The 23,287-nt window shown below is 36.9% G+C and overlaps 1 protein-coding gene across 1 annotated transcript; it reads left to right on the forward strand.

The window, feature by feature from the left end:
• The first annotated feature begins 1,000 nt into the window (after positions 1–1,000).
• MED30 (mediator complex subunit 30) lies at positions 1,001–22,337 on the forward strand. The gene is made up of 4 exons (XM_004743476.3): positions 1,001–1,336; positions 9,848–10,006; positions 11,964–12,068; positions 21,950–22,337. Exons 1-4 carry the CDS (start codon positions 1,160–1,162, stop codon positions 22,043–22,045), a joined length of 537 nt encoding a protein of 178 aa, XP_004743533.1. The 5' UTR covers positions 1,001–1,159; the 3' UTR covers positions 22,046–22,337.
• The last annotated feature ends 950 nt before the right edge of the window (positions 22,338–23,287 follow it).

Genomic DNA, 23,287 nt, shown 5'->3' on the forward strand with positions numbered 1-23,287 from the left:
CAGGAGCTGAAAATCACTATCTTTAAAATCTCGACAACGGTTCTTGTGTAATTTTTATAACCATTTCTTTTATAAAGTCCTAGTACTAATAGAATGTTCAGATACTTTTTTAAATGCAATCCTTTTGAGTCTATCACCATTTTTCACATTCTGGACTTGCCCCCTATTCCCACTTTGGAAATGGGAAGTAAAAGATAGGTGGGAGAATGAGTTTATTTTAATTTTTCTTACATTTATGTCACTCAACATGGAGCTACTGAGCACCTTTTATATGCCAATCACTAAGCGCTGAGAATACGGGAAGTGAATAAAATACGCAGAGTCTCTTTCTACGGAATTTGCATTCTAGTATGTGTGTAAGGCGAAGGGAAATCAGAAAGTAAACAAACAGAAAACTATATAGAACGTGGACAGTAATAAGTACCAAAGTCAGAAAAGTAGGTAGGCAGGCGGGTGCGTGTGGGTGTGTGTTTGCATTCATTCTACCCATTGGGTGATCGGGAAAACTATTCCAATAAACCGACCCTTAAGCGGCGACCAACAGCAAACGAGGAGTCCCTGTTGGGTCACAGGGAAGCGGGGAAGGCGAGGAATTTCGTTTTTTAAATTTAAATCGCAGCTTTACCAATTCCAAGCTGTATGCAACTAAACAAGTCAAACTAGCCCCTCTGAGTCGGCTTCCTGGCTGTAAAAGGATAAAAATAGCGCAGACCTCACAGGCTTGTTACGAGGGCCAGCTCAGCCCGCAGACTAGCACAGCACGAGAGCTCGCTCAGGAATTCCAAGCACAGTCTGAGACTCTTGGAAAGCTCTCCGGGAAAGCCCAACCGCCTCACCGCACGGGCACCGCCCCCTGGTACAAGTGCTGGCGGGGATTGGCTACTCTACTCCTCCGTCCCGCCCCCACGGGGGCGTCCGGTCCAATCGCGGCCAGCTTGGTGCCGAGGTACGTTCCCAGGGGCCGCCAAGTGGGCGGTCCCCGTGACGTTAGGGTGACGCGTTACGTCACGGTGGGCGGAAGTCCCGACCGCTGTTTTGAAATCAGGCCGCCGGAGTCTTAGAAGCTCCTTTCATCGGGGAGGCCGGCGGCAGCCCAGCGCCCGGCGAGACCCCTGACGCTTACTCTCAGGCTGCGCTGGCCGAAGGCCGCAGCGTCGCTATGTCCACCCCTCCGCTGGCGGCGTCGGGGATGGCGCCGGGGCCCTTCGGCGGACCGCAGGCTCAGCAGGCCGCCCGGGAGGTGAACACGGCCTCGCTCTGCCGAATCGGGCAGGAGACGGTGCAGGACATCGTGTACCGCACCATGGAGATCTTCCAGCTCCTCAGGAACATGCAGGTGGGAAGGAAGGCGCGCGTTCCTGGCGGTGCGTGGAGAGAGCGGGATGCTTCTTGCAGTAAAGGGGCGCTGGTTCAGTGGTTCCGTGGGGCCCCTGGGTGTCCGCGGGGCTGTTCTGGGCAAGCCTTCATTATAGGATCGCCCCCATTTGCGTTCCGAAGTGTTCCCCAGTGACGCGCCTGTCCCCACGATTCTGTGATGCCAAGGTGTTTTCCAGAGAGGACTTCTCCAAGACGGAGGCCTCATTCTCTACATTCGCCCGGATTCTCTAGCTCCTAGGCAAACTCTTGTACCTTTCAGGGTCAAGGTGGGTTTCTCACCGTTTAACCTCATTAGACTGCCTTAGCTTTCATCTTGTTCTCAAGCAAAATAGTTTCTGAGGGTCTCAGGATTCCGAAGAATTTAGATTCTGCTAATTTTTTTCTGCTAACATTTTTATTTCGGTATAGATGACATACAATTAAATATATTTACGTAGTTTTGACATATGTATACACTTAGGAAACCATCAACTACCACCACCACCCCAAAAAGTTTCTGCGTGCCCCTTGGAAATCTTTACTTCTGGCCCTTCCATCCGCAGACAACTTCCGATTTGCTTTCTGGCACCATAAGTTCGTTTGTACTTTCTAGAGTGTTGTATAAGTAGAATCACACACTATGTAGTTTTTTATCTTTTTTTTTTTTTTTGTTTGTTTGTTTGTTTTTTGGGTCTGGCTCTTTTGACACAGCATGCATCATTAGTTCATTCCTTTTGATTGCTGAATAGTGTGCCACTGTGTGACTATGTCACAGTTTCTGTAACTGTTCATCTGTCGATAGGCATTTGGGCTGTGTCCCAACTTTGCAGCCATTATAAATAATGCTACGAACGTCTGCCTAACAAATGTTTGTGTGAACACGTTTCATTTCTCTAGAGTGGACAGAAGCCTAGGAGTGGAACTCTTGGGTCATATGGCAAATAACTAACATTTTAAAGAACTTTTCCAAAGTGGTCGCACCATTCTGCATTCCCACCAGCAGTGTTTGAGGGGTCCACTTACTCCTTATCTTGACAACACTTGGGAGCGAATGTCTTTCTGCTTTGCAGATTCCATCTCCCAGTCTGTGGGTTCTCATTCCGTTCACATGGCCTTTTGAAGAAAAGACATTCTAAATTTTGATGGAATTGAATCTATCAATTTGTTCTTCTACAGATTTAACTTTTGGTGTTGTACCTAAAAAATCGTTGCCTCACCCAAAGTGACAAACTTCTTCAATTTTTTTCTTCCGGATGTATAGTTTTAGCTCTATAATGCGCATTGACTTTATTTTCTTATAGATCCATTTGGATATCCACTTGTTCCAACACCATTTTGCTTATCTTATTACTTATCTTACTACTACGTGATATGGATATCATTCTTGTGTTATGAGGGTTCTGCCAGAGAGAGGTGCAGTGCAGTGACTTGTCCAAAGCTACTCAGTGACGGGATAAATTTGAAACCAGGTCTTCAGAATGCTTACAACTCTGATTTCAGTGGGAGCACTGTAAAAGTAATTCGGGTGCGTTCAAATCTTAACCATGTAAATATGCCGTTGTGAAACACAATACAAAGGGGATCCAAAAGAAGATATGAAATCTTTAGCAGTCATTTTTAAAATTAATAGATTAATATCTAAAAATGACTCAAGTAGGATTAAATGATTTTTCAGAATTTAGTAGATATTTATTTTTACCCTGCTATATGCAAAGAACTGAATTAGGACTAGTCGATCTTACCAATAACATTTATCAAGTACTTTCCTTGGGCAGGCACACTGTTTTAAGAATGGTTCTAAGAAGTCTTTTTATCCTCAATTTTACAGCTGAGGAAACGGCTTAAAGAGAGAACTGAAGAGGAAGAAATAAGAGAGAGAGACAAACCATATAGACTGTTGACTCTAGGAAAAAAACTGAGGGTTGCTGAAAGGGAGGTGTGTGGGGGGATGGGGTAACTCAGTTGGTGAGCATTTAGGAGGGCATGTGATGTGATGAGCACTGGGTGTTATAAGCACCTAATGAATCATTGAACGTTATATCAAAAACTAATGATGTATTCTGTCTTGGCTAACTGAATTTAAATGTTTTTTCTATTTAAATTTACCAATACACATATAACTGGTGGTTCTTCCTACTCTCTCTCTCTCTCTCTTTTTTGGTTTAAAGATTTTATTTATTTATTTGACAGAGGTCACAAGTAGGCAGAGAGTCAGACAGAGAAAGAGGGAAGCAGGCTCCCTGCTGAGCAGAGAGCCCGATTCGGAGCTCCACCCCAGGACCCTGGGACTGACCTGAGCCTAAGGCAGAGGCTTTAACCCACTGAGTCACCCAGGCACCCCCTTCCTACTCTCTTTTTAATACTAACTTGCTGTCCAACACTTTGTATGATTAACAGAGATACAATAATATTATATATAATATATATTTAATATATATTAAATTTATATATTTGTATATTACACATATATAATATGTAAATATTATATATATAATATATATATATTATATATATAATATATATATAAATTTATAAAAGAATCAAACTCTTTCAACAAAGTATTATCAATAACTTGATTACATGTGGACATATATTCAAAATCAACTTGTAATGGACTATGGTAGTTACTTCTTTGGGCCTCTTAACATTGTGAATTCTGTGGTTTAACTCACATAAGACCATTTGAGGCATGTCTTTATTGGCTGAAAAAAGAACAACAGTGTGAGCCTTCATTCCTTAATACATTTTTAAACTATTAAAAATTTTTAAATAATCTTCTATATTACTCATCCAGAAGGATGAAGTGCCATAAATGCAAACCACTGAGATTATTTCTAAGTGTTTGTTTTAGAGAAAATGGTTCTTTATTTATTAGGTCTCCATGAACCTCTTGAGAATTTGATGAAAAGTAATAGATTCTCTTCTGAGAAGAATGCCCATGTATATATTCTGAGTAAAATTTGAGGGGGGACAATTTTGAGAGTGAATTTTATTCAAGGATTGCTAGGTCCTGGGTTAAGATTCCCTGAATAAGAAAATACTGCTTTGGTTTTGTTATCCTTTAAATCTTAAAAAAAAAAAAATTAATATATAATCAGAATTCAGAAATTAACAGAGCAAACATTACAGTGAACTTTATCCCTTCCATCCCTGTCTGCTGGCTGTCTAACCCCTTTCCACAGGCAAAGAATGTTAGTGCTTTTTATTATTTACTATTCTTATGTATCCCTTCAAATATTCTATGCACACTTAAGCAAAAGTGCATGTTTGTTCTTTCGTTTTTTTCCCCTCTTTGCACCAACAATAGTGTGTTATACACAACACTTTGCACCTTCCTTTTTTTTCATTTTGGTATATTTTGTCGTTCATTCCTATTTGTCCAGAATATATTTATTTTTCCTTTTAAGGTATATATACAGTAATACACTGAATGGAAATACTGCAATTTATTCAACCAGTTCTCTAGGCATTTGGATTGCTTTTAATCTCTCACTATTAGACTGCAGTGAATAACCTCCTACATAAGTGTGCAACTATACCTGTAGGATAAATTCTTAGAAACAGCTTTGTGCTTCTGTAATTAGGTAAATTTTGATGAACTGCGCTCCATGGGGCATGTACCACCTTCTGCTACCATGTCCTAACCAAGACCAACAACTAGGCTCTGACTAATAGTTATATTTTTGGACCTCAGATCATGTGATAGATGAAAATCTACTTTCCATTTCTTCTAGTTTGAGTGAGTTTGAGCATCTCTTCATATATTAATGAATCATTTATATTTCCTTTTCTGCTAGCTGCTTGTTCATATCTATATAGATAGATAGATCAATCTTTGTAAGATTTGGCTATTTCCATATCAGACAAACTTGCTCTGTGTGATGGAACTTGCAAGTATTTCTTTTCCCCGGTTTGTTGTTTGCCCTTTGGCCCTGCTTATGGAAGTTCTGCCATACATATGTACTTTTTAAGGCAGCTGAATTTATCAGTCTCTGAGGACTGTCATGTTCTCTGTCTAGTAAGGAAGGACTTTTCCCATTCCACAATCAGGAAGATTTCTGGGTTTTGTTTCAAGTTTTACATCTAAAACTTAGATCCATGTGGAATTTATCCTTCTATAAAGTGTGAGGTATGGCCCCAGCCCTACTTTTTTTTAAAAGGGTGAGTAATTAGCTTTCTTTCCTCCATTGATTTCAGATGCTACTTTATACAAACGAATCTATTTCTGGATGCTCTATTCCATCTGGCTGCCTGTCTTTTATGTAGTAACCCCAAACATTCTTACATGTATTGTGACTCTGTAATGTGTTCACACTTGTTTCCAAAGTTTCCCTGGATGTCCTTATTTATTTTTCCACCTGTACTTTAGAATCAGCTTGATTAGTTCTGAGAAAAACCTGTTAGGGTTTTATTAGGTTGATTGAACCTAGAGAGACTTTACATCAGTGTGATGTTGAGTCTTACTAACCAAGAACACAAATCTCTTTTTTGTGTCCCTGTGAAGTATTTGAAGTTTTCATCTATATTTATATAGATATTTATATAATAATAATTTATGTAATACCTATTCTCCTGAAGCTGTTTCAAAAAATAGAAACAGAAGGGAAACTTCAAACTCTTTTTCTATGAAGCCAGCATTACCCTGATCCCAAAACCAGGCAAAGAGCCATCAAAACGGAGAATTTCAGACTGATATCCCTGGTGAATATGGATGCCAAAATTCCCAACAAGATCCTAGCTAATAGGATCCAACAAGACATTAAAAAGATTATCCACCATGACCAGGTGGGATTTATCCCTGGGATGGAAGGGTGGTTCACCATTCACAAATCAATCAATGTGATAGAACTAATCAATAAGAGAAAAGAACCACATGGTCCGCTGATTGATGCAGAAAAAGCATTTGGCAAAATACAGCATCTGCTCTGATTAAAATTCTTCAAAGTATAGGGATAGAGGGAACATTCCTCAACTTCATAAAATCTATCTGTGAAAAACCCATAGCGAATATCATTCTCAGTGGGAAAACCTGACAGCTTTCCCACTGAGATCAGGAACAGGTCAAGGATGCCCACTCTTTGCCATTATTTTTGAACATAGTACTTCTAGTACTAGGAGTCCTAGCAACAAAGATCAGACAACAAAAAGAAATAAAAGGTATTCAAATTGGCAAAGAAGAAGTTAAACTCTCTCTCTTCACAGATAACATGATACTTTATATGGAAAACCTAAGGACTTGACCCCCAAACTACTAGAACTCATACCGCTATTCAGTAATGTGGCAGGATACAAAATCAATGCACAGTAATCAGTTGCTTTCTTATACACTAACAATGAAAATACAGTAAGGGAAATTAGAGAATAAGTTCCATTTACTGTAGCACCAAGAATTGTAAGATATCTGGAAATAAACCTAACCAAAGAGGTAAAGGATCTGTACTCAAGGAACTACAGAACACTCATGAAAGAAATTGAAGAAGACACAAAAAGATGGAAAAGCATTCCTTGCTTGTGGATCAGAAGAATAAACATTGTTAAAATGTCTGTACTGCCCAGAGCAATCTGTACTTTCAATGCCATCCCAATCAAAATTCCATCAGCATTTTTCAAAGTGGTGGAACAAACAATCCTAAAATTCATGTGGAACCAGAAAAGACCCCTAATTGCTAAGGAAGTGTTGAAAAAGAAAAGAGAAGAGAGGAGAAGAGAAGAAAAGAAAAGAAAAAGAAAAAAGAAAAGGCTAGGGGCATCATGTTTCCTGATTTCAAGCTTTACTACAAAGCTGTGATCACCAAGACAGCATGGTACTGGCACAAAAACAGACACATAGCCCAGTGGAACAGAGTAGAGAGTCCAGATATGGACCCTCAACTCCAAGGCCAAATAATCTTCCCGACAAGGCAGGAAAAAATACACAGTGGAAAAAAGACAGTCTCTTCAGTAAATGGGGCTGGGAAAACTGGACAGCTATATATAGAAGAATGAAACTCAACCATTCTCTTACACCATATACAAAGATAAACTCGAAATGGATAAAAGACCTCAATGTGAGACAGGAATCCATCAAAATCCTGGAGGAGAACATAGGCGGTAACCACTTCCACATCAGCCATAGCAACTTCTTTCAAGCCATGTTTCCAAAAGCAAAGGAAACAAGCGAAAATGAACTTTTGGAACTTCATCAAGATCAAATCTTCTGCACAGCAAAGGAAAAAGTCAATAAAACAAAAAGGAAACCCACAGAATGGGAAAAGATATTCAGGAATGACACTACAGACAAGGGGCTGATATCCAAGATCTATATTGTGAAATTTTTAAAGTCTACTAGATATTTTATCTTTATTGCTGCTTTTGTAAATGGCATCTTTTTCCTTTCTCATTTTCATTTGTTTCTATATTTAAACACAAAGCTGTTTTCTCTGTATTAAATTTGTAGCATCTCTTGACTACCTTTGTTGTTAATAGCACCTTATCATATCATTTATATCATATCCATAAATAGTGATTGTACTACTTCCTTTTTAATATTTCATCTTTTTCTTTTTTTTCTAATTGCCTTGGCCACTGCCTTCAGAACAGTGTTCACTAGTAGTATTAGTGGTCTTCGTAAACTTCCTGTTCCATTCCTGACTTCAGTGAGGATGCTTTTAATGTTTCCACATTAATTATGGTACTGACTTTTTAACTGAGATAAATGTATTTTTTAGTGCTGAGGGATTTTTACTCAGTATTTTATATTTGTTTTAAGACTGGATATTTAAGACTGGATATTGAATTTTAGCCTTTTGGTGTCAAGGGGTGTGATCATATGTTTACAGATCTTTATTAGGATTCAAGAATAAGATGATTATTGATGAGCTTTTCAGCTAAACATGTATACTGTGGGTTTATATCAGGAGATCTTAGGCACTATTATAACATATTCTGAGAGGTACCTTGTCTCCCTCATGTTCATTACTGTGCTATAGCTTCTAGATCAGGGAATTTGGAAATGATAGAAAAGAAGAAAATAATTATTCAAGCCAATATTCCTGTTATATCTCCTATCAACTATATGTAGGCCTTCCCAGTCTTTATTTCATGTTTACGGTTTATCTACTTCTAATGATAGTGTTTCCTGTTTTCTTTTTTTTCCCAAGTACTCTACAATGCACATTTGTTCACATTCCTACCCCATCTGTTTACAAAAAAAAAAAAAAAAAGAGTAAACTGAAGTTTAGAAAAACAGGCTGATCTTCTAGCTATTGGATAGTAGCTAATGTCTTGGTTTTAAGGCACTTTAATCCTCAAATTAAGAATATGAGTGAATGACATCAGGGAAATACAAATCAAAACCACAATGAGATACCACCTCACAGCAATCAGAATGGCTAAAATTAACAAGTCAGGGAATGACAGATACTGGCAAGGATGTGGAGAAAGGGGAACCCTCCTACACTGTTGGTGGGAATGCAAGCTGGTGCAACTACTCTGGAAAACAGCATGGAGGTTCTTCAAAAAGTTGAAAATAGAGCTACCCTATAAGCCAGCAATTGCACTACTGGGTATTTACCCTAAAGATGCAAACATAGTAATCCGAAGGGGCACATGCACCCGAATGTTTATAGCAGCAATGTCCACAATAGCCAAACTATGGAAAGAACCTAGATGTCCATCAACAGATGAATGGATAAAGAAGATGTGGTATATATATACAATGGAATACTATGCAGCCATTGAAAGAAATGAAATTGCCATTTGTGACGACATGGATGGAACTAGAAGGTATTATGCTTAGCAGAATAAGTCAGGGAAAGACAATTATATGATCTCCCTGATATAAGGAAGTTGAGAGGCAACGTTGGGGGTTTGGTAAAGAAATAAATGAAACAGATGGGATCAGGAGGGAGACAAACCATAAGAGACTCTTAATCTCACAAAACAAACAGAGGGTTGCTGGGGGTAAGGGGGTGGTGGGGTTATGGACATTGGGGAAGGTATATGCTTTGGTGAGTGCTGTGAAATACAAACCTGGCGATTCACAGACCCGTACCCCTGGGGCTAATCATACATTATATGTTAATAAAAAAATAAAAGCACATACCCTCTTCAATGTCCATAACCCCACCATCCTCTCCCTAGCCCCACCCCACCCGGCAACCCTCAGTTTGTTTTCTGAGATTAAGAGTCTCTTATCGTTGGCCATGTGGTGTTATTTTTAAAGTTATAATTACTTCAAAAATTAGAAGGGAAAGTATTTTGACTGGTCAGAGAGTCCTATCGTGAAGTTTTTTCTGTGGCTGTCTTACAGCACTGAAACACTACACGAAGGAGCTAACAAATGACTGAGTATTACTCTTAAATCCTTCAAAAATTACTCTTGATTAATTGTAAAGAACAGTTTGCTTTTACACAGTACTTAAAAAGAATTTCTGCTTTGCTAGCTTTTACTTCTAGAAAATCTTGATTGTCGTTACTTCGTATTTTTCTTGTTTTTGTTTTGCCTGATCAGCTGCCAAATGGTGTCACTTACCATACTGGAACGTATCAAGACCGGCTAGCAAAGCTCCAAGACCATCTTCGCCAACTTTCTATTCTCTTCAGGAAGCTGAGACTGGTCTATGACAAATGCAACGAAAACTGTGGAGGGATGGACCCCATCCCAGTGGAGGCAAGTTGTAGTGGGAGAGGAGGGGTGAATGTAAGATGCCAGACAGCTGTAATTTTTTCCTTTTTCTCCTTCTCTTTTCACAATGTTTTCAGATGTTGATGTATATTGGTTATTTACTTTTGATGAGAGAAGAGGAAACTATGATATGTATGCATAGAATTAGTACTGTCTTGTCACATTACTACTTTGTAGATTTGAACGTCCAACCCTGTAGTGAATTTTTGTTGTAGGGAGGAAAGAGAGGTCTATGGCAGTTTTTTTTATTGCTGCCAGGGTCTAATTAATTAAATCAGTGCATGATTTTTTTTTTTTTTTTTTTTACTAAGAGTTTTAATAGCATTGAAAATACTCTTAAAATGGTTTTCAAGGAAGTTCTCTACAGATGAAATACTATGTTTTCATCATTATTAGACTAGCTTAGTGGAATCACTTTTGTTTGAAAATATATTTCTTAAATTTAATCTTGGGTTTACAGACATGTTTTAGTTCACTAGATATATGATATTTTTAATAGATGGCCCTTTCCTGTTGACAAGTTCTGTCTCTGCCCACAAAAGTAGCAGGAAAGGTTTGGATGTTCTCTCACTACATATGGAGGACAATTTCATGTGCCAAGTGCTTCCGTTCTGTGTGATCAGCATGTGAGGGATGTACAGAGGAAAGAATAAACTGCAAAATGGCCTGAAAAGTGGTCAAAGATATAGGAGAAAGATAAAAAATGTGGGCGACATTATCAGATGCTGGAGAGGATGCAAGGAAAAAAGGAATGAAAATTGTCCAGTAGATTTTACTAGAGGAAAATTATTGATACAGAGGAGCAGAGTTTTGTTGAAATGTTTGTTAGCAACAAGAAGTTAGGTTGCAGTGGGTTGAAGATTACACAGCAAGGAACTGGAGCTAACAAGTGGATATCCCGTCTTTCAAAAAGCTTTCATAAAGAGAGGAAAACAGTAGATGGAAGGAGGGTTGGTGTCAAGGGTTTTGGGGAAAAGAAAGGCAAAAACAGGGGAAAAGGAGAAAAAAGTGTAAATGAGAGACCAGACATGTTTAGATTATACAGGAAGAAAACCATGGGGAGACATTGGGAGCAAGAAGATAAATATTTAAGACAGGAGGATGAAGAAATCAGAACACGGGAATGGAGATTAATCATCTTCAGGAGGGAGGATAGCTCTGTATTGACAGGAAGAAAGTGTGGTTGTGGTCTGGACAAGTTTATATTAGTCCCAAGAATTTGAAGAGGTTTGGCCAGATGACTCCTGCTTGTACTATTTGTTTACCTCTGGCCTGTTCCTGCATTGTCAATTTAAGATGGTAGAGACCAAATGATTCCTGAAATCTATCTAACATTTATGAGGGGCTTCCAATAAACCTTATCATAAACCATACATATAATTCTGCTAGGTGTTCCATTGCTATATAAATTTTTTTCTCCTACAAAAAACTGTCTCCCAACTAAAAGAAGTTAAGACCTCTTAACTTAGAAATTTGCATGAACACTGAGGTTCTGGATAGCAAAGTAAGTGACATTTATATAAGGCACATCTGTGAAGTTCTTTTCTTTCTAGTATAGATGAAAAGAAAAGCCTGTTCTATCAAGGGACTGTAAGTTTTTTAGGGGCAAGTATCACATCTCATCATTTTTGCTGTATCTCACCCAGTATCTGAAAATTAAATATTTGCTGATTAAATGGGGAGGATATTATTTAACTGCATGTAACAACTAATGTTAAAAGATCTATTTTGCAAAAGAAACTTGAAAATAATGTACAGTAGGTACTGAAATGATAAACTTGTAATGCTGTTATTTTAGGCCATCACCTGAATTACAGTATATTTATGTACTACTAAAAGAAAAGGATAAAAATTAACCTTAATCAGAGAGACTTTGTATACTAGTGTAATTGGAAACTTTGCATCATGTTTCTGACTTTTAAGTCCTGTCTGTCACTCCCAGCAACTAATTCCATATGTAGAAGAAGATGGCTCAAAGAATGATGATCGGGCCGGCCCACCTCGTTTTGCAAGTGAAGAGAGGCGAGAAATTGCTGAAGTAAATAAAGTGAGTTATTAGCCTGTGTATTTTATATTTCAGAATTATGGATAAAAATTACTAGGGAGCCTGTGTAATTCAAAGACATAGTTTGGATTCTAGAATTACACGAAGTTGTTTCTGTGGCAAATGTAACCTATTTAGAACTAAAAAGGTAAGCAGAAATGATGCTTGAATAATCAAAAGAGAGATCGTAGAATCATGCCATAAACCTCTTAGCAAAGCTTCAGAGGCACTCAGACACAACTCATTTACTTTTTTCTTTTCTAGGCAGAATTCTAGCTTTCTAGCTTAAAGCATATTTGGAGCAGCAAATGATAAAAATTTACAAATAGAAAGTGTGAGTATCTCAACACCTGAATAATAAATTGAGAGTTATCAAAGCATTAGCCAACACCACCCTCCATCTTGCAAAAGTTCCTAACTTGAATGTATTTATTATAAATACTTTTGGAAATTTAGTAGATAATATTCAGATAGTTCTCGTGAAACAAAGAGATACAAGGAAAGTTATCAGTTCATTCTATGGAAGTATGGCCCACGCTTACCAAAACCTAACAAAGAGCACAATAAATTAAACTACCAGTCTCACTAACTCACTTACAAATACACACCCCTCTGCCACTGCTTTGATCCTGAAATTCTTTTTTTTTCTTCAAGATTTTTTTTCCAAGATTTTATTTATTTATTTGACAGACAGAGATCACAAGTAGGCAGAGAGGCAGGCAGAGAGGCTCCCTGCTGAGCAGAGAGCTCGATGGGGGGCCCGATTCCAGGACCCTGGGATCATGTCCCCAGCCGAAGGCAGAGGCTTTAACCCACTGAGCCACCCAGGCACCCCGATCCTGATATTCTTAATTCTAGTTAATAGAATTCATCAGGGTATTAAAAATTAATCCGTCGCAGCTGACAAGGGTTTTTGGAGGTAGATGAGGATAATTTAGTTTACGTGTATAATACATAATGTCAGTAGATTAAATTGGAAAAAAATTTTTTTCTCAGATCTAGAAGACATTTGATAGAATTCAACTGTTACTGATTCAAAGAACACTTAAAACTATTAGTCTTTAAAGAAACTTACTTCAGATAAATGGGGAACATTTTCATACAGGTGAAATAAAGAACTAGTTCTATTAAAAATGGGCCTAAAATAAGATGCCTTACACCACTGTTTATTATTACTTTAGAAGCTATAGTCAGAAGAAAAAGACAGGAAATGGAAACAAACTTTGGGAAACAGGGATTATAGTATTATACACAAGCTTGTTAAGTTTATACATAATATTAGAACTCAGGCTGGTTTAAGCTCAAAGAAAGTTTATTAACTAGAATCATTTAGAATTTGACAAAAAGGCTTGATCTGAGTGATACCATTTTCTTTATAATGCGGTAAACCAATTAGATTATAAGATGCTATTCACAATTGCAGCAACAGATATTAAATAGGAATCATCAATGATTATGTGAACTTATTATGATACATAAAAGAACCTTTGAATAATTAAAAGAACACATAAAGTTCTTGTGTGGGCAATAAATATTCAAAAAATGCCAGTCTTGAGTCTGAATTCTCTTGAACGTACACAAAATAATAAGATTTTAATGCAATACCAATGAAAAAACAAAATCCAAACTGGAATTTTTATGAGTGTGAAACATACTAAAATATCAAAGAAAATGCTCATGAGAGTAATAAAACAGAACCCTTTGCTTCAAAAATTAAAACATGTGGAGCATATTATAAAAAGCAATAATTGTGAAATAATGATATAAGAATAGACAGATTAGTAAAATAATAGCGAGACGAATAGTCTTCCTCTTGCATATGAGAATTTATTATGTCCGAAGAGAGACTGTGTGGAAAATTTGTCTTTAAAAATGAAACTCTGGGAGGATATTATCAAGCTTTTATATTATACCCTATGTCAAAATTAATTCAGAGTTGAAAATAGACCTGAAAAACAAAATACTGGAAAATTAAGAGAAAAAATGTATATCAAAACACAGGAGAAAGGAAAAAGCTGGATTTTAGAAAATTTTCATTTTTTTCGTAAAAGGAAAAAGTACAAATTCGACTACTTCAAGCAAATTTGACAGTAGTGAATGAGCATAAAGAACTTACAGTAAGAAATTTGTAGGGAATGAGGAGGGGATTGGGAACTTTTATGTCTTGAAGAATAAATGGTGTTCAGTCGTCTAGAGAATGAGGCATTCTTTTAAGAGTTACAGGTTTCTGTTGATAATCTATGCATTAATTCACAATAGATGTGCTCTGTTATTTTTTCTCTATAATAAAGATATTTTGTATAAGATACAGTGAAATATGTATATAAATAAAACTGTTATAGTGGCAATTTTGATTTCAGAGCATGTGACATAGTTCTATCATAGAAGATTTTATGCTATTTTAGGGGAAAAAGTCTGTGTAAATTAAGAAAGATAAAATTTTTCTAAAAGGTGAAATAAATATTTCACCTTTTATTTCTCTGAGTTGAAATAAATATTTCACCTTTTATTTCTCTGAGTTTTTCTTTTTTTTCCAGTTTGATGTCTTAGAAATAACTCACTATTTTCTTTAAAAGATCTTTCATAGAATCAGAATAGAACAATACTTTGAGAATGTATAATCAAAAAAAAAATCCCATTAGCTATTGATTTAGAATTTTGTGAAGGGTAAAACTGGACATAAGGGAAAGGTATAATTGATTCAAAGGATAAGGTGTATAAAAAAATTTCTTTCCCCACTTGAGGATTTTGCTTTCTTTCAGCCTCTCTCTCCTGGACCCACCTATATACTTTCCTTTCCCCCCGTCTTTTCAATACAGTCATATCATAATTGGGGTTCAATAAATATTCTGTTTGTATTATTAAGGCACATAAATATTGTTTATTACTTAGCCACATAGTAAACTAGGGTCACATTTCCTTGAACAATTTTTTGTCCTCCTGGAGTTAATAATTTCTGTAATTTTTTAAAAAAATTTTTGGTTCTCTATGCATCTGGGATAGCATCTCAGCACTTTCTTCTAATTTTTCCACAGAGTCAAAATTATCAGGCAGTTTAGTCTCCCTAGAGTCTTCCATCTTCTCACTAGGTCTGATTAAATGCTGTCTAGGTGTGCTGTTCAGCACTGTGCTGGGGATTCCTTCACCCCTTCTGTTGGCTTCACTGTTTCCTAGGCTTCATATCTTCTCTTCCTTGGTTTGCTGCTTTATTGGTAAAGGACATAAATCAGTGCCTTCTTCAGAAGGAATGTACGGACTTAAGTTGTAGTCCTCCCATAGCTGTCCAGTTGATAGTTTGGCTGGCTATAAAATTCTATGTTGCAGATTAATTTCCCTCAGAAGTTTGAAGGTGTTCTTCCATAATCTTCTCAAATAGGGTTTGGCAAACTTTAAAGGACCAAATAATAAATAGTTTAGGCTTTGTGTGACAAATGTGATCTTTGCTGTGATGTAAAAACCATCCTCAGCTCACAGGCCTTACAGAAACAGGTCATGTGCCATAGACTGCAAGCCCTATCTACTTCATTTTGTTGTCTTTCCAGATGGAGGCTCTAAAAGATCTGATGAACTCTAATGCTTCATCGTGAGCCATTTATATTTAAGAATAAGACACTAGAAAGTGCTAATAATAATAGGCTTTGTGAGTAGACTTAATCATGTTGAATTTCGGAAGCAAGTTGGCTTTTTTGGGGAGGGGGACCCCCAAATATCATTTTCTGAGGGTTTTTTGGTTCTTTTCTTTTTAAAGGCTGTTTGGTTTCTTCAGTAAAGAATCTTCCAGTGCCCTACACAGAGAGATATGTTCTTGTCTTCTTGCCTTCTGCTATGCTGGGGGCACTGAATCCACAGCCATTGTGGTTAGTGTCACAGGAAACAAACCTTTCCTAATCCTTAGAGGTGAGGCAGGGCTCAGGGAGAGAGCACTCAGTCACCTGTTCATGAGGAGTAGGAGTGAGCACCTGGCGCTCTTGCTCGTCCCTGGAGCGCTTTCTGCTGTTCCTCCAGTTTTTATACCCAGGCCTCAGCTGGTGCTGCTGCCATGGCACCCGTCTTGTCTCCATGGAGGAGCAGCCCTGTTCTCAGCGGTGCTGTCCCTGAATCCACCTGGGCTGTCATGTCCCCCAAGTCATCTACCACTGCACTCCCCTTCTACTTTTCCTCTTAAACTACCACCTCGCATCTGCTACTGTCTCCTTTCTGATCATTTTTCTCCACATAGGATTATAGGTTTTTCCATTTCTCTCCTGCCGTTTTATTAGGGTTTTGAGAAAAAGAAGAGATAAACACATGTATTTAGTCCACAGTGTTTATCAGCAGTAAGTTGATATCAATACACAGAATACATAGACAATATTTCTGAAGATTTGTCTATTTACGGAATTAAAGCCCATATTCAGATTTTGTGTTCCCATTTATACTTCAGGCATTTAAGGACTCTTTCTTTGATTAAATCATTTGAATCTACTGATTTTGCTGTTACAAGTGCTTCTAAGTTGGGGGTAAAATTTGTTTTAGTTAACATATTGAATTGAAGGTTATTACAAAGAAGAAAGAATCTATTTAGATGTTTTAATTGAACAGACTTAAAGCTTAGCCCTATATTTCTACAGGATTTTTTTCTTTTTTCAGAGAATTTAGGGGGAAAGTATCTTGAGTGGCAGGGGAAGTCCTCATTTGATGGCTTCATAGCTTCCTCTTACTTCCTAGGAACTGTTAATATATTTTGAAACAGGACTAAAAAATTATATAGTAAACAAGAGGGTTTTTTAAAAAAAAAAAAAAAAAGGAGGGGGAAGACTAAGATTTGGTTAACACAAACTGAAATCCAAAAAATAAAGAAGACAGAAGAGATTAAATAGCTAAAAACCATGCAAAGTGGATTTTTTTAACCTAAAGATGTTTTTAACTCATTTCTTAAATAAAACATTGGAAATGTGAATTGAACGTGACACATATTTTGACTCTTAATAAAGTTATGTAAATTATTGCTACTAACATTATTTATTCTTTTCTTCCAACTTTGTACTTCCCTTCTAGAAGATTAAAATATATAATTAGAAATTTTTATAGCACTGAGTAAGGTCATGACCAATGGATATATTTTTCTGCCTTGATGGCTCACATACCCGAATGTTTCTCTGAAGTATGTTTTCTTAATAACTACCTGCAGATGGTAAAATGTTGTCCTAATCTATTTAATCACACAGATGCTACTAAAAAAAAAAGTTTAAATTCTTTGATTTAATTTTCAACTACTTAATAATATCTGTATTCATAAAGTTAAATTTTTATATTCCTTTTGTCTATTTTTATCAATTCTCTTCCCTGTTATGCAGATTTTTAAAATTATTAGGTGGAGGTAGAACTTTAAGGTTCACAGCAATCTGAGCTAGTAATACACATCAAAGTAATTTGATACAGAATATTAAAATGAATAATTTTTAAAGGTAGCCATATATATATATATATACATATATATATATATATATATATATTTTAATACCAACAGACCATATTTAACTGGAAAACAAAGAACAAGCTTAAAAATGATTGCTAGGGGCATTTTTTTCCCGTGTTTGTTTTTTCTCTTCTGGGATTTAGAAAGCTTTTGATTTGGCTCTTGGGGTTTTTTTAATTGATTATTGAAGTATTCATATATTTGAGTACCTGCTCTGTGCCAACTATCATTGTAAGTGTGGGAGTTTCTGCCATGAATCAGTCAGATGTGTTGTCTGCCACTGTGCACATTTCACACGAATGGGTAAGTGTCTTCTCTGGGGATAGAAGACCCAGAAGACTCTCAAGCAGAGAGTACCCATTTGTTGTGATAGATATTTACCCAAAAAAAAACCTCCCCCAAAAAGACACTGGAATTTAAATAAAAACTTTAAAAAAACTCGGACCATTTTTTTAATACATTGATATTTGCTTATTTTAAATGATTAAGTTGCTTTATGGACCTGTATAACAGGAAAAAAAATGGTATTCTTGGCATTCAATTAAAAATACTCAAAAATGTATTACAATGTATACGTTATTTTTATTCTAAAAAAGCTACATAAAATAAGTAGCTTTAGGTACCCCTCAGTTAACTTTTATTCATTTTCAAAATATCATTACATCTTTGTGTACTTAAAATTGTATAGAACAACACATGTGTAGTGTGTTTACTATTTAAGATATGGTCTGACTTCTAACAACATACATACCACCAATACTTACCACAGGCCATGATATTTGGAGGCATAAAATTTTGTCATCAGTATTTGATAGAAATCATGAGATTATAGGATGTCCTAGTTCCAATAGTCAGATTTTTGGCTAATTTAAATACTTCTCATTTTCTCTTCAAACATTCTGGAATCTATAAACCCTAATACTCAAAAAGACTAAACACTTGTTTGAGACTGTATGTATGTTTGAAGGGGATCAGAATGAGTTCTGTTTTGCTTAAACTCTTTTGTTGATGGAAAAATGAAAGAGGTATGTGGGTATTTTGTACAGAGCTGACATATAATTGAGTCCATGCACTTAGAAATTAAAGTATTTTTGACCAACGGTCACAGCCTTTATATGAATATTAAATTACATGGCATGGTAACATAAATATATTTTTTAAGTGTCTGCTCTACTTACACATTCACCTGTTAATGTAACAAATTAGGCACAGCTGATGGATTTTGATAATAGCAGCTGTCAACCTCTGTTAAAATCAATCAGGGACAAGACTGTATATATTAAATCCTGTATCATGTCATGAAAATTTATTTACAATTTAACCACTAATAAGCATAACTGTCAGCTTTGCTGTTGACAGTGTCATGATGTGTTTTGGCTCTAGGTATCTTACTTGTATGCTAATTTTTTAATTTAAAACTTTGTGGCATCTTTGAGAAAAACTTTCCAAGTGCTGCAAAATACATATTTTTTTAATTACTATTACCTAGAGTTGAATATTACCTTGAAAATACCCGACATTTTTTTTTATTTCTCTTAATTCTTTTAAGAATAAGGCTAATTTTTTAAAACAAGTATATTAGAATTTATATTTCCAAATGAGTATTACTTTAAAAGCAATCCTATTGGTTAAATGACCCATTTATGCTAGTGATACATCCATAATTGAAACCATTGGACCAGTTTTGATATTGACTTTAAAGTATATTTTTAACTACCCAAAAATATAATTTTATTGCTTCTAATAATTTATACCGAAAATGTGACCATTGAGCTTATTTCACTAGATTTGGCCTTTGAATGGTTTTCAGTTTTTTAAACTTAAATCAGTCCTTCTTCTTTTCCATGGACACAGATTTTTTTCACCACCGAAATGATTCAGGAGAATCTCTCCTGACAAACGTGCGTTTGTCCAGTTAACCTTTCTCATTCAAGATTAAATCATATTTTTTCTTTGAGAATTTTAATGGGTTCCTATTGCCCACTACCAAGCTCAAGTTTCTCCCCCTTCCACTATTGCTGACCACCAGTTTTTCTAGGCCCTGTGTTTGCTGACCCTACCAGCAAGAGGTAGTGTTTCTCTCTTTGGGTTACACAGCATCGGCATTACCAGGTTAGACAATCTGGTCATGTGGGCTTTCTCTTCCTCCTCCTCGATGCAGACTTTCTTCAAGACAGGGACTGTTCCTCATTCATTTTCCTCTCCTCACAATGCCTAACCCAGAGCCTGGGACATAATATACCCTCAGTGTAGAACAGAAAGTGTTACAGGCTTAGAAATCCATTCCAAACAAAAGCTGTGAAACCTAAAAGTTTAAGCGTATTCAAAGTATGTCAAAAGAATTCAAATGGGACTTTTTTTTAAAATCTCATATTGTCTCTTCCTTTTATTCTTACTCAGTAGCTCTTTTCCATTCTCCCTAAAAAGTTGGGTTTGACAAGGGAGGTCGCAGGAGCTACAGTCTCTCTCTCACAGCTAGCGGGGCGAGTGATGGCTCAGTGTGATGGGCAGCGGACTCTGAACCGTGTTGACGCCAGTAATTAGTTCACTCAACTTATGTGTCTGCATAACTGACTGTCCTCTTAGGTCTGGGTGTACAGAAAGTAGAACCGGCAGGGGCCCCGTAAGTTATATGTGATGCCATCTCATGAGAAAACCGAGGAGGAATTTTAGAGGCAAAGTTAGAACTGGGACTGAGGTTTCCAGCCTCCCAGGAAACCATAGAGCATCTCCACCCTTCTAGCCCTCTCTGTGTGGGTACCCTTGCCTGCTGGCAGAAGGATCCATCTCTGGTTCTCTAGGATGCAGAGGACCTCATGGGCTTGGTACTGGCCATCTGGTCATCCCTCATCTCACCCAGCTACGAGGGTCCATTTGATTACATTCTATACACAGTGACTTCAGTAACTGCCACATACTTCTGACAGCAGAGCCCAGAAGATGGGCCATCTGAAGCCTGAACAAGGAGACTAAGTCACTAAAATTCCAACGGTATCTTCCTCCCCTAAACAGTGTTAAAGGGAGCTTCATGAAACGGTATACTGTGCATATGCCTGTTGTTTTATCTGTGTTGTACTAGTTCCCTTCTCAAATAGGAATTAAATTTAATACTGAACATTACAACTTATGTAAATTGTTTTTCTGTTTTCCATTAAGAGTTTCTTGGTCCTCCCTTTCAGCTACTTCCTTTTACTTGTCTAACTCTAGATAAAATAGGAGTAACTTACTTCATCTTAGTTGGCTCTTTAATGAAATCAAAATGAAGATTCTTAGGCCTCTCTATAATGAACATATATACTACTTTATCTGGAGGTATTTTAATATAGTATCTTTAGAATTATCTAATTAACGATATTATTTCCTAATGTAATGTTTCTAAAAGGTTAGTGAATATTATTATTCTAATAACTAGTAAGTACTCCAACCAGAAGTTCTCTGGTTTGTTTTACCTAAGCAGACATTTGCCACATAGGATTTGAAGGAAGGATGCTTAAAGAGAAGTTTATAAACCGCGGTCTAGTAGCAGCTCAGATACAGAGACACGGAGCTGTGGGCCTTCAGGGAATCCAGCATGTCTCAGTTGTGAACAAGACTATGTGCAAGACTGTGCCACTGGGTCTGTAGTTTTCGGAGTCAGAAGTGGATCACACTTCATGCTGTGGCCAGTGACTTCTGCCACATCTTTGAAAGCCCAGTTGCATCAGGAATGTGCCGCTGGGTCTGTAGTTTTCGGAGTCAGAAGTGGATCACACTTCATGCTGTGGCCAGTGACTTCTGCCACATCTTTGAAAGCCCAGTTGCATCAGGAATTTTCTTTTCATTCAACTTTATTTCCTATACTGACAGGTTTTTTTTTTGTTTTTACATTCAGTATCTATGAGGAACATTCATTGAATGCTTCCTTATATGCCAGGTCCAGTTCTCACAGTTCTGTCATTCAAATTTTTTAATCCTCTTAGCAACTCTTGTGAGATAGTTTCAGTTATTATCCCTTTTCTGGTGTGGAAACTGAGGCACAGAGAGGTTATGTAATTTGGCCAACGTCACACATTTAGTTACTGATGCAGAGGAGTATAAACACAGAGAATCTGACTCTAGAGATTACACTCTTGACCATTATGTCACACTGCATCTTGGAAAACCTCTATCTTGGGTTTTGTAACAATGAAATGTTTAGCTTACTTTCTTTTGATGGTGGGAGTGGAAGCAGAAAGGAAGGGTCAGGAGCTGGAGCCAGAGGCCTCTGTGGGCTGAATTAGAATTCAGCATGTTTTTCAGAGAGGGTTTCTGGCCAGAAGAAGATCGAGACCTTCCACGTTAATTTCTGTCTGGATCATTAAAGTTCTAACTTATGACATTTTAATCTTCATAACTTCATGGTCTATAATTCACGAAACATTTTTGATAAATTCTTTTGTTTCTACAGAAACTCAAACAGAAGAATCAACAGCTGAAGCAAATTATGGATCAATTACGAAATCTCATCTGGGATATAAATGCCATGTTGGCAATGAGGAACTAAACTGATATTTAAATTTCCTGCTTTACTCGTTATGCCATTCCCCACCCCCAAGTGTTTTTCCCTTTGAAGAAGATTATTTATCTGCTTCTATTCCACTCACTAGAATTAAAGTTCCTATTTTTACATTGTAATTTTACATTAAAGTATTCATTGGCAGTTTTTTTTTAAGCTATTGATTCTATGAAAGATTATTATAATAAACTTTGATAGGGCTTATGTTTTTGGTTAATCTTCATGAATTGAACTTTTTAAGCAAAGTAATTAAGTTTTGTAAATAAATTTTTCAATTTGATCAACGGTTGTTTTGCTCATTTTATTACCCTTTTAAGAGACTTAAAGGTTTAAACATTTTTGCAAATGAAAATATCAAGTACAATCTATCTGTGGTTCAAACTAATTAAAATTAAACATGTAAGTCTCCATTTCAGCTCAGTTTTTTTAAAATATAGAGTCCAGAACAGGGTAGAATGAGAAATTAGTTAACCTGTATATTTCTATAAATAGATGAAAATTACTTTTACCATGTGCTTCATGTGTTGGGTCTTAACTACAATGAACTGTCTCTAACAGGACAGAACGAAACCATTCGAGTCTGGCATGAACTGAAATCACAGCTGTGTGCTTCTGTGCTCCCAGCTTTAGCCCAAGAAGCAACACCCAACCTGATTCTTCAGGTACACCCTACACTAATTTTTAGTGTCTTTTGGAAACAGTAAATTTTTAAGAGTTTTAAACGCGATAGCACTTAATGACAAGTGCTTTTGTAGACAGGTAATTGGTCTATCCCACACCCTTCATTGGTCTGCCTATAGGAGCTAGTCTCTCCCATCATAATGCATCCTCACATAAGGGATTCAGATTATCAGAATGATCCAGAAGCCTCTAGCTCTCTTGCCTGGCTCTGACTCAACCATATATACTGCTATTGAACTTCTCCTGTATAAGGACACAGTTTCTTGGGAAGGTTACACAAGCACCTGGAAGGAAACTAGCTTTCTCTGGGGAGGGGACCCTGGGTGGTTGAGGATGAGTGTAAAGAAGATGCTTGCTTTTTCACCGTATGCCCTTTGGCACCTTTGAAATGTATGTCTTGTGAATACTGCCTATTCAAAAAAGACGTGAAATTTCATTTTTAGGTTATAGAGATTCCCACTTACACCAGGTGGCAGAGGCATAAGAGAGTAAGCCTAACCGTGTGCATGGGCATCATCAGACCTTCTAGCTTACATCCGTCAAAGCGGT

The sequence above is a fragment of the Mustela putorius genome, unplaced genomic scaffold (assembly GCF_011764305.1).
Source record: "Mustela putorius furo isolate JIRA1106 unplaced genomic scaffold, ASM1176430v1.1 tig00000228_pilon_pilon_pilon, whole genome shotgun sequence".
Lineage (NCBI taxonomy): Eukaryota > Metazoa > Chordata > Mammalia > Carnivora > Mustelidae > Mustela > Mustela putorius.

Bases quoted from the DNA above. Each gene is read 5' to 3' on its own strand.
- MED30 (XM_004743476.3), top strand. From the start codon at position 1,160: ATGTCCACCCCTCCGCTGGCGGCGTCGGGGATGGCGCCGGGGCCCTTC. The intron at 1,337-9,847 runs GTGGGAAGGAAG...TTGCCTGATCAG, and splicing joins AGCTCCTCAGGAACATGCAG to CTGCCAAATGGTGTCACTTA. The intron at 12,069-21,949 runs GTGAGTTATTAG...TTGTTTCTACAG, and splicing joins AAATTGCTGAAGTAAATAAA to AAACTCAAACAGAAGAATCA.